This window comes from Diospyros lotus, chromosome 10, assembly GCF_014633365.1.
Source record: "Diospyros lotus cultivar Yz01 chromosome 10, ASM1463336v1, whole genome shotgun sequence".
Lineage (NCBI taxonomy): Eukaryota > Viridiplantae > Streptophyta > Magnoliopsida > Ericales > Ebenaceae > Diospyros > Diospyros lotus.
This window is the reverse complement of record NC_068347.1, coordinates 35,355,959-35,370,068: the sequence shown is the minus strand read 5'-3', so window position 1 is coordinate 35,370,068 and position 14,110 is coordinate 35,355,959. Positions and strand designations below refer to the sequence as shown.

At 38.2% G+C, this 14,110-nt stretch overlaps 1 protein-coding gene across 2 annotated transcripts in view; it reads right to left on the bottom strand.

Moving 5' to 3' along the window:
- The window catches only part of LOC127812162 (stemmadenine O-acetyltransferase-like), a 79,006-nt gene extending 68,629 nt beyond the window's left edge, over nt 1–10,377 (bottom strand). Inside the window, exon 1 of one of the 2 annotated variants that reach the window (XM_052352507.1) lies at nt 10,122–10,377. In XM_052352507.1, coding sequence (XP_052208467.1) covers nt 10,122–10,276 — 155 coding nt within the window. In that variant the 5' untranslated portion in view covers nt 10,277–10,377. Of the gene's footprint in view, nt 1–9,884 lie in introns of both variants that reach the window. The other variant, XM_052352505.1, reaches the window with a different exon arrangement.
- Nucleotides 10,378–14,110: the final 3,733 nt, after the last annotated feature.

The following is a 14,110-nucleotide window of genomic DNA, read 5'->3' as shown; positions in this document are numbered from 1 at the left end:
GGAGGCCGGCGAGGAAGTTGCCGGCGTGCATGGAAATAGCCATGGTAGTCACGACTGTTGCAGCTGGGTGGCTGTGCGCGGGAGGCCGGTTGGTGCTTGCGGTGGAGCAGGGCGTAACCGACAGCGAAGGTGCTGGCCATGGTAGCGACTGGCGGCAGCGGCAAAGCCGGCAGGTGGAGGGGCTGCGAGCGCTGTGTGCGCGGAGGGTGCTGGTTCAGCCATGAAGGAAAGAATGTGGGGAAGAAGAGAAGAGAAGAGAAGGAAGAAGAAGAAGAGAAAGAAGAAAGAAAAGAAAGAAAAAGGAAAAGAAGAAAGAGAAGAAGAAGAAGAGGTACAGGGGTTGCAGCGGGAGGAAGAAGAAGATGAATAGGTGAAAGAGAAAGAGAAAGAGAATAGGTGCGAGCGACCGCCCAGGCAGGGGACGTGGGTTCGATTCCACCTGCGTGCGAGGGAGGAAAATGCTGATTTTTGATCAGTAAGGATGCCCAAAACAGCGTTGTTTTGGTTGGAAGGGGGTGGTCGCGCGGCAGCAGTAGAATGCGCCACGTGGCATGCCCTGGTCCGCCCATTCGCCTTGGCCACCAAGCTTCGTGCGGCTGGGCGTTTAAAACGCCAATTTTGGCCATTTTCAAGCCATTCCAGGGGAGAAAATAAGATGAAGAAGGGGAGCTTGGTAGTAGTGAAGGAAATGAAGAAATTAAGGAAAATTAAGGGATTTAGAGAGGTTATTTTGTATTTAAAATGTTTCGGTAAGTGAGTAAGATTGTTAGAAGTGTTATATATCTAAGTTATAGATTTTTCACAGTTAGGTTATGCGGGTTATGTGATTAGATTTAATTAACTGGAGTCGCAATCTTGTTATTTTATGTAAAATGTTTTACTTCGCATTAGGAGCGTAGAAAAGTCAAGAATCAATAGTACATGCAAGCTCCTAACCCTCTACTCGTGTTTTTTATTTCTTGTGAAAGTCTCTATAGTTTCTCGTATTTTATTCATTCCCTCACCGTGACTCGGTTCCACTCATTAATAATAATAATCTACGTGATAACCACCATATGACTTATATTTTATTAATGGGTTTACTGTTAATAGAATGAGCTAAGCAATGATGACTTGGTTTTTTCATTTCAACCGTCAGAGAGCTTCATATTGCTCTGCTTTCTTTGGGAATGATGTCAAACCCGTTGGGGTTAGGTTATTAGAAAATGCCTATAGTTAAGATTATAGGGTTATGTTAATAATTTATCATGAATGTGGAGATAGTTCCCTGTGTATGAGAAGAGATGAGAACGTGAATGACATATTGGTGTATTTGTTGTCATGGATAAAATGTGAGAAATGATAAGCTTAAGTGACTAAGTTTAATGTCGTTTATGGGTGTTTAAGGGTATAGGGTACAAAGCCACTGACTGTCGACCGTGGGTCGTTGCAAATGATGGCTGGATGTATGAGAGCCAGTCATCAACTATCATGATAAGCGCTATACGGGCTGGTACTATCAGATTCCTGCCTTGACTTTTGCATACCATGATGTGTGTAGCGCATGGGAATTGGGTTCCATTCGTTGGCAGGACATGCTTTGTGTGTGATGGGATGTGTGAGCATTTGTATGACTCGGCTGGTCTAAGAGCCAACTTGGGTACTCTAGGTGAGCCGGTACATTTAGAGTATATCGCATGTGTGAATTCTTATGTGGGGGTAGCATGGTCTGATGCTTGGTTAATGGGGGCGTTGTGTAATACCCTAAGAGTCTAGAGAAAAGTAGTATATATCGAGGATAAGTAAGGAAGAAAACAAGACCAGCTGGATATCTTTTGGGCCGAATATTGGCAAAGAACTCTCAAATTAAGTGTGTTTGACTTGGGGTAATCCAAGGATGGGTGATCTCTCTGGGAAGTTCGCGTAGGCCTATCAGGGTAAGTTGTCCCGGACCTTCCTATCGCTTGATGCGGGATGTTACAACTAGTATCAGAGCCGACCCACAAGTCTCTGAGAGCGGTGGTGGGTCAAACTCAGCGAGGACGTTGAGTCCCTAGAGGGGGTGGATGTAAACATCTTAGGCTAATCCCACATCGGCCATGCAAAGGGGGGGGAATTGGGCATATAAGTGCAGAGAGTGTTCTACATAGTGACGTGCATTTTGGGATTAAATCCTGGAGCGATAAAATCGGGGATTGGTTCGACCTGAATTGGACAATACGTTGCTATATGGTCCCCGGCCGTTGAACATTGACATAACGTTTATGCTGTAAAAGCCATTGCATTTCCTATTTGTTGCATTGCATGGTGAGGATGTGTGGTTACAGGTGATGAGGATGGGTGGCGCCCGCCACGGAAAGTATGCTGTGGAAGTGGCCCACATTAAGATCTTGGGGGTGAGACCTACGTCAACAGTAAGACCATAAGGTAAGACGCACGGCAACAGTAAGACCGTGGGGTGAGATCCACAACAATATATGTAATACCCAGAGAGCCCAGAGAAGTTAGTATATATCAAGGATAGTGTAAGAAAGGAAACAACACCAGCTGGATACCTTTTGGGTTGAATGTTGGCAAGAACTCCCAAGTTAAGCATGCTTGACCTGGGGTAATCCAGGGATGGGTGACCCCCCTGGGAAGTTCGTGTAAGCCCATCAGGGTAAGTTGTTCCGGTCCTTCCTATCGCTCGATACGGGATGTTACAAATGGTATCAGAGTCGACCCCTGAGCCTCTGAGCGCGATGGTTGGGTAAACCTCAGTGAGGACGTTGAGTCCCCGAGGGGGGGTGCGTGTAGGCACCTTAGGCGAATCCTACATCGGCCATGCATTGGGGGGAGATCTGGGACCGGTTGTAAGGTCGCATGATGAGGACGTCATGTGCTCAAGGGGGGAGAATGTAATACCCAGAGAGCCCAGAGAAGTTAGTATATATCGAGGATAGTGTAAGAAAGAAAACAACACCAGCTGGATACCTTTTGGGCTGAATGTTGGCAAGAACTCCCAAGTTAAGCGTGCTTGACCTGGGGTAATCCAGGGATGGGTGACCCCCCTGGGAAGTTCGTGTAAGCCCATCAGGGTAAGTTGTTCCGGTCCTTCCTATCGCTCGATACGGGATGTTACAATATATGTTGTGAGTAACAAAAATGAACGTGTAAGGGAAATGGTATAGTAGCCTATGATAGGTTGCTAACAGGATTGTATGTTGGACTTGGGTCTAATGTGTGTTTGATGTGAGCCCCAAGGACCGTTTATGTGGAGTTTACCATATGTTTATGCATCTAGGGATAAGGCAGGTATTGGACATGACATGGTATGACGTTGCATTGGCATGAATTGCATGGAATGTTATGGGAAGAGTTATGTCTTTAACCTATAGCCTTTCTTTCTAGAGCTTGCTGAGTCTTGTGACTCACCTTTCGTTTGAACATCATTCCAAGTAAGAATGTCCCAAGATCGTAGGTGCGTACGGTAGAATTGGGTCCAAACCGTCAAGTCATGATAGCAAGTGCAGAGTCCTCCCAAAACTAGGTCCTGAGTATCATTGTGCTTATGTTAGAGTAATGTTTTATATTTTTTTTGAGATAGGTGTTTATTATGAAAGCCAGGTGGGCTCATGTTGAGAATGATCATGTAAAAACAACTATGAAATGTTTTATGAAGTAAAAAGTTTTTGTTCCTAAAAGGGTTGTGTGTGGATCTTGGTTTGTGTTATTGTTCGACATCATTCAAATAATGACTCTCTTACGGATTCTCTATGCGTGCGAAGGCTCCGGGAGGCGAGCCGTTACAAAAAAAATGCTTGGCAAACTATTGAATAACTAAATATTTATATACACATAATAATACATTGAAAAATCTATGTTTAGAAGTTAACTAACTAAATATTTAAACGGGTGGATAAATAATATACATATTATAAATAGTTTTTAATAATTTTTTAGCAAGTAAACTGGAAAGACTATGAAAAATCAATATAAAAGTGATATTCTGGCTACATCTTGTGTAATTTCTTAGTGTGTATCCATTCCTGCAGATTAAAAACTACCTACGTGCATATGTATATTCATCTATTTAATTGTGTCCACAACAAACTATTTACTAACTAAATATTTAATATACACATAATAATACATTGGAAAACCCATGATTAGCAGTGAAAAACTCATGTATTGAAAATTTTATTATTAATTTTATAGTAATTATTAATTATTATTACTTTTAGTAATAATAATTTAATTATTATTAATGCAAGTTTTGGGGAATTGTTTTTTTTTGTAGACTATTCCACTTTTATAATAATAATAATAATAATAATAATAATAATAACAATAATAATAATATAAAGATAAATATAATTTAATTATTATTAATGCAAGTTTTGGGGGGGGGGAAATTCTTTTGCAGACGATCTTACTTTATTATGCGTATATTAACTAAATATTAAAAAAAACAAAATAATGCATTGAAAAATCCATAATTAATATTGAAAAACTCATGTATTGGAAAATTCATTATTAATTTTACAATAATTAATACTTTTAGTAATTAATGTAAGTTTTGGGAGGAAAAACTTTTTACCAAATTACAAATAAAACATGAAATTACAAATTAAATTCAAAATGAGTTTTCAAACATATATTTTGAAAATAAGTTTGAAAAATATTACGGTGCAAATGTAATTCTAGAAATTTTAAACAAAAATATAATAAAAACATTTTATACGCATAATAATAAAGGAGACATTCAGATCAGCTAATCGTGCATGCACGTGTAAGTTTTTGGAGATTGGAAGGTATAGAGTTCAATCATTGAAAAATGCAAGAATGACTCGTTCGCTAGGAAAATAATAATTATCCGGAGTAGGTACATATTTTTATTAAAATTGGAGTAGAAAGTGCACATTAACAGATACATATTTTTAATTGTAATATCATATATACTAAAAATTATATTTTTAATTAGATAACTATATTTTATACTATGCTATACTCCAATTAATTGTATAATTGAGATGAATAATAATTTTTAATAATATTTTTAGTATTTTTAGTTAAAAATATAAAAGCAAGACTATAAAGTTTTTTTTGTTACTATATTATATCTATATTATTTTACTCATTTGAACAATAATATAAAATTTTATTTTTTAATGAAAGAAATAATATTCAATTTTATCTCAAGGAGAGTACTTTTACATATATATCTTGACTAAATTTATTGAGTCTTGAGTCAATTAAATTAAAAAAAAATCTTTATCATACTTTAAATTCTTTATTTAAATAGAATTCAAGTCAAAGTGAATGATTGCATAAAAAAAATTGTAACAGTAGTTGAAATTAGAATAGGTATGGCATACTTGACATTTGGCCTTCTCAACCCATGAAAGTCAAAGTCAAAATCTTCAATATAATTATGTATAGTAAAAGGTGCCTCATCTTATGTGTAAAAAAAAAAAATTTAAAATAAAAGTTCATTGATTGACATTTAAAAAATAAAAAATATTTTATTAACAACGTTTCATAACATTCATTTTGAATGTACTGAAAAGAGTTGGGTCATGAAAGTCCGGGTGCTTTACCCGGCCCCTACCTAAGCACCCGGACGAGTTAAAAAAAGAGTAATGCTAAATTCTATTTGAAAGTCAGTCATGTCACAAGGTGGTTCGGTCTATGAATACGAGATGGGATACACATTACACGCACTTCCCACAAATAAATATTAAAAACTATAGTTCCAACGGGGATTTATTATTATTCAACTAATTATACCCACATATATATATATATGTTAATATTATAAGAGGATTCTCACATAACTTGAGGGGCATTCAATTAATTATCAAGGCTTTGTCTCAACACAGGGACTGCTGGCTGTATCCCACTTCCATGATTTCGTCTGGGCTGGATGCAATTTAATTATGTACGTATCCTTTAATTAATGTGAAATAAACTTCTCAATTTTGCTACTAATAACTGCCATGTAAGGGTTTATAGTTTTAATTTTCAGAAATGTTAATTATTGTCCAAAAAAATATAGAAGAATTCATGCCCCTTCAAAGTCACATCATTAAAATTGAATTAGAGGTTAAAGCATCAATTAGTGTGTAGAATTAACCCGAATTAACTGCTCTATACTATAGAATATTGATTATGATCGAATAATATAAGTAATGCGAGAAAATTTACACTACAAGAAAATCATAATTTAGTGACGGGAGTCCACCCGTCACTAATTTGTGACGAGTTTAGTGACGAAAATCCGTCACAAAAAACATGGCACAAAATTTAGTGACGGGACTACAATGTCCGTCACTGATCAGTGACGAGCCTGCCATGCCCATCACTGATTAGTGACGGGACTGGCACGCCCGTCACTAATTTAATTTTAAAACCCCCATCTCGAATAACCATTCTCCCCCTTCCCCTCTCTGGTTCTCACTCCTTCTCGCCCCCTTCCCTTCTCTGGTTCAATTCTTTGGATATGACATTTTTCATGCTATCAAACACACCCTAAAAAAAAATTATCACAAGATAAGCCCTCAGTATAAGAGAGATCCTTACAATCTCTTAAACAAATAACCTCAATCCTGGAAGGAGAATCATATGACCGACTTTTTGAATCTTTTTCGTGCCACTTATCTTAATCTTTATAAATTTGAGATAAGATATTTTACACTCATTCATCAATTTCAATCTAAATTATTTTCTAATATGTGAAATTATGAGGAATCAATAATTCTTTACAATATAAGGAGGTGGCTAGCTAATGCTAGATCGATATTGATTAATAAATCATAAACAAGATAAAAGATAGAATAATTAAAAAGAGATTTATTATTAAATATAAATCTTGTTGTGTTTTTATCTCTTACTAGTCTTTTATGATTGAATTAATATTTAAAAAATATGGAAATACACATATTAAGTGAATTTTTAAAATTAAATGCGTTTACTCCACTCAAAACTTTACTTATTTTAATAGGCGCCAAATGTGTAAGGAGTAATTGAGATTTTTGTAATATCCTATATCGAGTGGTAGGAATGATCGGAATAATTTATCCTAATGGGTTTACGCGAACTTTCTAGGGGTCACCCATCATTTAACTTTTCTAGCTGAAACACGTTTAAGCCAAGAGTTTTTTGCCTACATTCAACTCAATAGTTATTTAGCTAGTGTTGTTTTTTTTCTTATTTATGCTTGATATAAACTACTCTTCTTTAGGTTATTGGGGTATTGCATTCTGTCTCCTTAAGCACATGACATCCTCGTCATGTAACATTACAACTGGTATCGAATTTTCTCCCTTTTAGAGGCTGATATCTTAGAAGAAGTCGCTTCTTACACAAACCCTTGAGCCCCGGAGCCACTCCTCGCCCTTATCAGACCGCCTTCTCTAAGGATCAGATTTGATATCATCTATAACATCCCGTATCGAGCGATAGAAAAGATCAGAACAACTTATCTTGATAGGCTTACGTGAACTTCCTAAGAGTCACCCATCCTTAAGTTTTCTCAATTGAAACATTCTTAACTAAAAAGTTTTTTTACCTATATTCAACTTCAAAGATATCTAAGTGGTGTTATTTTATTTTTTACTTATCATCAATATATATTACCTTTATTGAAGCCATTGGGTATTACAATTTTTAACTAAATCTCCCGATTATGAATTTTTAAAGACAATTAACGTACCATATATATGCACGTCTTAATTGACAAGACATTCGATATTTTAATCGTTTAATGAAATGACGGAAGTTGACCTTTCGATAGTTTGAACTGACCACTAATGGATTAATAGAATTTGCATATATATGATGGAGACTGATTCTGCTGCATTGACTAACTGCAACAAAAGTGAAAATTGACTGAAATGCTAATGGATGTGCTGAAAGAAAAGGTCTAATAAGTACTATCTACCCTTGCCTTCTCTTACAACAGGTTGTTGGGAGCCTTTCACCACCACCACCACCACCAGTATTGTGGAAGCAACCATTGCGAACTTTCAAATTAAACCACTTACAACTTGGAACTACTACTAGGTAGTACACACAAACCTCCTCAAAAATGATTTTCCCATCTTCAACCAATTCTCCCTGATGTATGCCATATGCTACGTGATGGTTATTTGGATCTTGGAGCGAAGAGCAATGATGCTGAGGTGGTGAGGTCGGGGAATATTGTTCTGTCTTCACAGTTGTTAGATAAGGCAACCCAAAATTGTGGGAAATAGCTATTGCATTTTTGCGTCAAGAACAAACATTGACAAGCTAATGGCAATTTCCCCAAAACTAGCTAATTAAATACATTTACTTGAATTAATGGGGTATAAGTGAACTAGGGTAGTTTCTAGCTCGAGGACATCACTTTCGAAAGGAACATAATGGTTCAAGAGATTGAAGGTAGAAATCTTGAAGGTTTTGAGGGGTGATTAGGTGTTGGATTAATGAAAATGGCTCAAGTTTGAGAGCATATATATATATATAGATATATGCTTTACTTGGTAAAAGAATTATTTAAACAATTACACTGTTGAATTTCGCTTCCAATTGCTTAACTCAATTATGAATTAGGGACATAAGTGGGTCTCTACTTAACTTTGTTACATTAATATAAATATATAATATATTAACGTATAAATATTATAATATCTCACAACATGCATGGATAAACAATGCTAGCTATCAGCAAGCAAAGCTCAATCAAACGCTAAAATCTGTAGAGACATCATTGCACTTAAAATACATTTGCCCCCACTTATAATCCATATACAAGAATTCAGAAAATATTAGAATTGTTACTCCATTTTCCGGGCCCAACTAATGAAATTAATTAATGTGCATAATACACACATGTATATATAATACCATTGTTTACAAATAAATAAATAAAAGTGAAATATGGAGATTGATTTTCTTTTTAATGCCAAAAGCATCAATCTATGACTGACGTTGGCACTGGAAAACCAGGATTTGAGGAGGCGTAGCGTAGGAATTCAGGGTCTTGCTCCAAAATAGCCATTTCAGGTTCATCCAAGTGCACCCATGCTTCTATTCCTTCTCTGTTCACGCTGCTTTCTGCTAGAAATACCCCATTCACAAATACTGAACTGGGGAATCCCCAAACATGGCTTACCCAGATAGGCTTTCCCCACCCGAAGTCCAATTCCGACAATCTGAAACTTCTCAGGTCGCTGACCATGTACATTTCGGGTCTTTCTTTGGCATATGCTTCGTCTCTTTCTTCCATCAACTTGCGAATGTTGTGAAACCCTTCATCCCCTTGCATGCTTTGGATAAAATTACTGTCTAGCTTTTTAACTGCTTCCTTCACCCGACCCACCACAACTGGCAGCTCATCATTTTGTTTTGTGTGGGCTGCATTGTGGTGTGCACTTGTTAGCCAGAAGATATTCCCAAATGCATTTTCAGACAACGGCGATGCCATTCGCGGCCGCATGTTTACTGCAAAGACCAACGTGGATGGGTGTTGGGAGCCTTTGACTGTTGCGGAAGCAGCCATTGCACGCGTCCAGATTAAAGAAGTTATCACTTGGGAGCTGCTTGGATAAGGAACTAGTTGGCTAGTGGCCTTGATCTTCAGAGCTTTTATGGCATTACAATCGAACACAAATCTCCTCAAGATGCTTTTCCCTTGATTGAACCAACTCTCCTTGCAATACGCCATGCTACGTGGTAGTTGCTCGGAGCTAGGAGGGAAAAGCGAGGATGCTGAGCTGAGGTCAGGGAATATTGCTTGGTCTTGACAGCCCCTAGACAAGGCAGTCCAACACCTAAGGAAAGAAACCAGTGTATTTGCGTCTAACACCTTGTGGGACATGGACACGCCAATGGAAATTCCCCCAGAAGCAAATACATTGGCTTGAATAGCTAGGTGAGATAAGGTAGTTTCTGGCTCGGGCACGAAGTCTTGGTAAGGAACAAATTGGTGCAGGGCGTCGAGTTCTGGGTGCTTGAGAAACTCGGACATGTCACGATTAACATGAGTTTCTATAAATAGAACCCCTTCATCGTTACATTCGAAGGACATATGATCTTTAAGTCGTCCGGCGAGTGGGTAAAATCGAGACAGGGTCTGGGAGAGCGAAGTCTTTAATCGAGCCAACACTTGTTTGACGGAGGTAGCATCCGGTATGGGGAAGTGGAAGACGATGGGAACGTAAGCAGAAGCGAGGAGCTGGTCCAAGAGAGAAATGTGGAAGGTTTTAAGGTGAGGGGGTGTGGGAGAAGAAGGCTTGACGTATTCTGTTGAAACCAGTTGGATTTCCATATCCATATATATATATATATGTGGATGATGATAGAATGAATTGCAGCAGCAGCAAGAGTAGAGGTGGTGGGGATGGAGTTAATAATAATTCAGAAGCTTTTGGTTGGTTTGGTTTATAGAATTTGGGATGAGAGATGGAGATGGAGATGTATATATAGCAGCGGCTGGGGACTGGGGAGGGATGTTGTTTGTTGATTTCGGTTGGTCAAATTAAGTGTTTTCAAAACGAGTAATAAGAAAAGTAGTCGTCTCTTATAATGGCTTTGGGTGTTATAATTGAAGAATGGTTCCACATATTCATATTATAATAATAATAATAATTCAAACAGAATTCAACTAATTAATATTCCCATTGCATAAATTAATACGAACACGCGTCCGGCCCAAGTCACATACCTTTAGGAGTACTAAATTATTTTATTAATTATTGATTTGTATTTAGTTAAGGATGTTGTCACATAGACGCCTGACACGCTCAGTATGTAAGAATTTAAGATAAAAAGTAAACTACGATCAAACTATTAAAAACATCATCAAACCATTTACATAAAAAACTTAAATTAAGAAAAAATATGAATAAAAAAATAAAATATTATTATGATAATATTGCTATTGTAATAGTGATATTACTGTTATAATTTCAATATATTAAATACTTTTTATTTATAAGTCTATTATTCATTTTTAGATGTATAGGAAAAATACTTAACTTATATAAATTTATATTATGATTAAAATATGAGACACAAAGATAAATCTTGATAAGTCATTAGGATAAATCTTTTCTTATTTCATTCTTATTAATTGCCTATAACATTCTAGTCGTAGTTAAATTTAAATTTCGAATTACAATTGTTATGATGTGTCTTACAAAAGTCAAAGTTAAAAATCCAATACATCGATCCAAAGAACTATCTAAGATGACCAAAGACTCAAATAATTTTGAAAAGTCTTTGGACAAAAGTCTCCCTAAGACTTAGAAGAGTTTTCGGGCCCGCTATACACTTAAGCTCATCAGACCCCCTAAACCCAAGATTCATCCAAAGAATCTTCCAGACCAAAGTCACTCAATAACTTCAAAGAGTCTTCACTCGATGACTTCAAAAAGTTTTCGGGGAAGCTAAACTCTTAAGATTCTAATCCCAAAGATTCATTCTGAAGAGTTTTCTAGGCCCAAGTAGTCTCCCAATGACTCTGGAGAGTCTTTGGGGAGACCCATCCCAAGGATGTTCTTTGGGGCATTCCATCCTTGAAGGGACCTTTAAGCCCTCTGCCTTCATCCTCAGCCTTCTCGCTTAAAGAGCTTTTTGGGCCATCTGATTAGCATGTCGTGTGTCCTGCCTTGCCATGCGGCCCATTATCAGCGCCGATAAATACCCTTGGGTATGTGCCAAAAAGGGGGAGGACCCAAATCTAACCCCCGAAGACTCAGATCCAAGTCCAACACTCTAGATCCAACCCTATCTAGAGACTCTTATCCGAATACACTCATTCGTAGCCTTACACAACATACATATATACATCTCATTCTGTTGCATGGCACCAACTTGCTTAGGCATCGGAAGGCCCACGCGAGAGAATTTCCTATGTGCCTTCTAATTGTACTTGTTGTAATACTCCATATCGTCATGAAGTTGCCATATAATTTAGGTGAGTTTAAAATACCGAAAAATGACTTGATTGTAAAAATAAATCGTTGAATCGACTGCAAGGAGTACCCCAGGGATTAGATGCCTAAAGAAAATTGTACATCAGTAATGAGTGTCCCGAGATAAGATTTATGGCATAAAAAGAAATTGGATCTGAAACGGTTTTCGGTACAGTTAGGATTCAGGCTGAGAAATCGAATGATGGTAAGAGATTCCCGAGAAGTCAACGAGACCCCAAGTAGGGCTATATTAAATATAAGAAACAGCCCTTAAGAGGTTTCGAGAAGAAACATAAGGATTTTCGATCAGTATATGATTCTACGTATAATCAGGCCTAAGTGTAATATATTAATTTTGACCGAGGGAGGTTGAAATGATGGTTTTTCTGAGTCTTCGAGTGTAGAATGAAGGGTTTAGATCTTATGGGGTTTAGTGGAATAGTTGATAATTCACGGGCTTGAGGATAAGGGCCAAAATGCAAAAGAGAGTTTCAAAGGGGGGCAAAGTGTAATTTTTGAAAGGTCTACACAGGCATGGCCGATCTGGCCGCAAGGTGGGCTTGAAAATCTAGAGAAATGGTAGACAAATCTCGTTAGGGCATAGACAATGATGGTATAAGAGGCGTGTAGGAGAAGCTATAGCCAGTGATTGGCCACGAGGGGGTCAGATTTGGCCTATAAATAGCAAGGATTCTAAGCCGATTTTAGAGCAACAAATTGCTCGATCTTGAGAGTGAATCTGTAATACCCCATGTTCGTATAAGAATGCCACGTAATTTCGATGAGTTTAGAATACCAAAAAATTGGCTTGATAGCAGTTATAAGTACTGAATCGGCTGTAGGGAGTGCCTCGAGATGAAATTGTCTAAAGAAAATGATATAGTTTCGATGAGCGTTCCGAGACAGGATTTATGGTATCAAAAGAAATTAGATCGGGAACGATTTTCGATACAGCTAAAATACAGCCGCCATTTAGGCTGTAAAACCGAATCGTTGTAGAAAACTCCCGAAAAATCAACGGAACCCTAGGGGGGCTTCGATTTTGTGTAATGAGCAACCCTTCAGTGGTTTCGGGATGAAACAACAGCCCGATGAGAATACTGGGCGAAATCGTTATTATCGACTAACTTTGAAGTTATTAATTATGCATTTTCAGTATTGTAATGCAATTTAATTCAGTATTTGGAGGTATAATTATAATTACGGAATTATCTAAATAAAATAAAAAAAATAAAAAATGAGATTTAAATGTATAATATAATGTATAATTATATAATTATATGTATATATGTACGAGGCAGAGGCGTGAAGCCATACCTTGCAATTCCGCCAATCTCCTGCAACATTTGGATGGATTTGCACGCAATAGGTGACGTGTGGCTGCACTTGAGTGATCTTTACGCATTGAGGGATGACTTGAGGCATGGCGTGAGGCTGTGGCATGGGCCTATAAATAGAGATAAATGGAAGCAAATGGGAAGAGGCAGAGAGAGTTGCAAGGAATGGCCGAAGCAAGCATGGGCGGCTGAGGCATCGAGTAATCGGCTGGGAGATCGAGGGAGAAGCTGGCCGAAAATAGAGAGAAATTGAGAGAGAGATCGAATGGGAGAACAAGAGCTCGTGAGAGCTAGGCCGAAGTCGGCCATGGCAGCCGAATGAACTAGCAACAGCAGCGCGCAGAAGGAGGCAAGCCAATGAGCAGGGTGCGGCCGGTGCAGCGGCTGGGGGAGGCGGAGGCCGGCGAGGAAGCTGCCGACGTGCGTGGAAATAACCATGGTAGTCACGACTGTTGCAGCTGGGTGGCTGTGCGCGGGAGGCCGGTTGGTGGTTGCGGTGGAGCAGGGCGTAACCGACAGCGAAGGTGCTGGCCATGGTAGCGACTGGCGGCAGCAGCAAAGCCGGCAGGTGGAGGGGCTGCGAGCGCTGTGTGCGCGGAGGGTGCTGGTTCGGCCATGAAGGAAAGAATGTGGGGAAGAAGAGAAGAGAAGAGAAGGAAGAAGAAGAAGAGAAAAAAGAAAGAAAAGAAAGAAAAAGGAAAAGAAGAAAGAAAAGAAGAAGAAGAGGTACAGGGGTTGCAGCGGGAGGAAGAAAAAGATGAATAGGAGAAAGAGAAAGAGAAAGAGAAAAAGAAAAGGAAAGAAAAGAAAAAGAAAGAAAAGAAAAGAAAATAGGAAAATTATGGGAAAAATTTT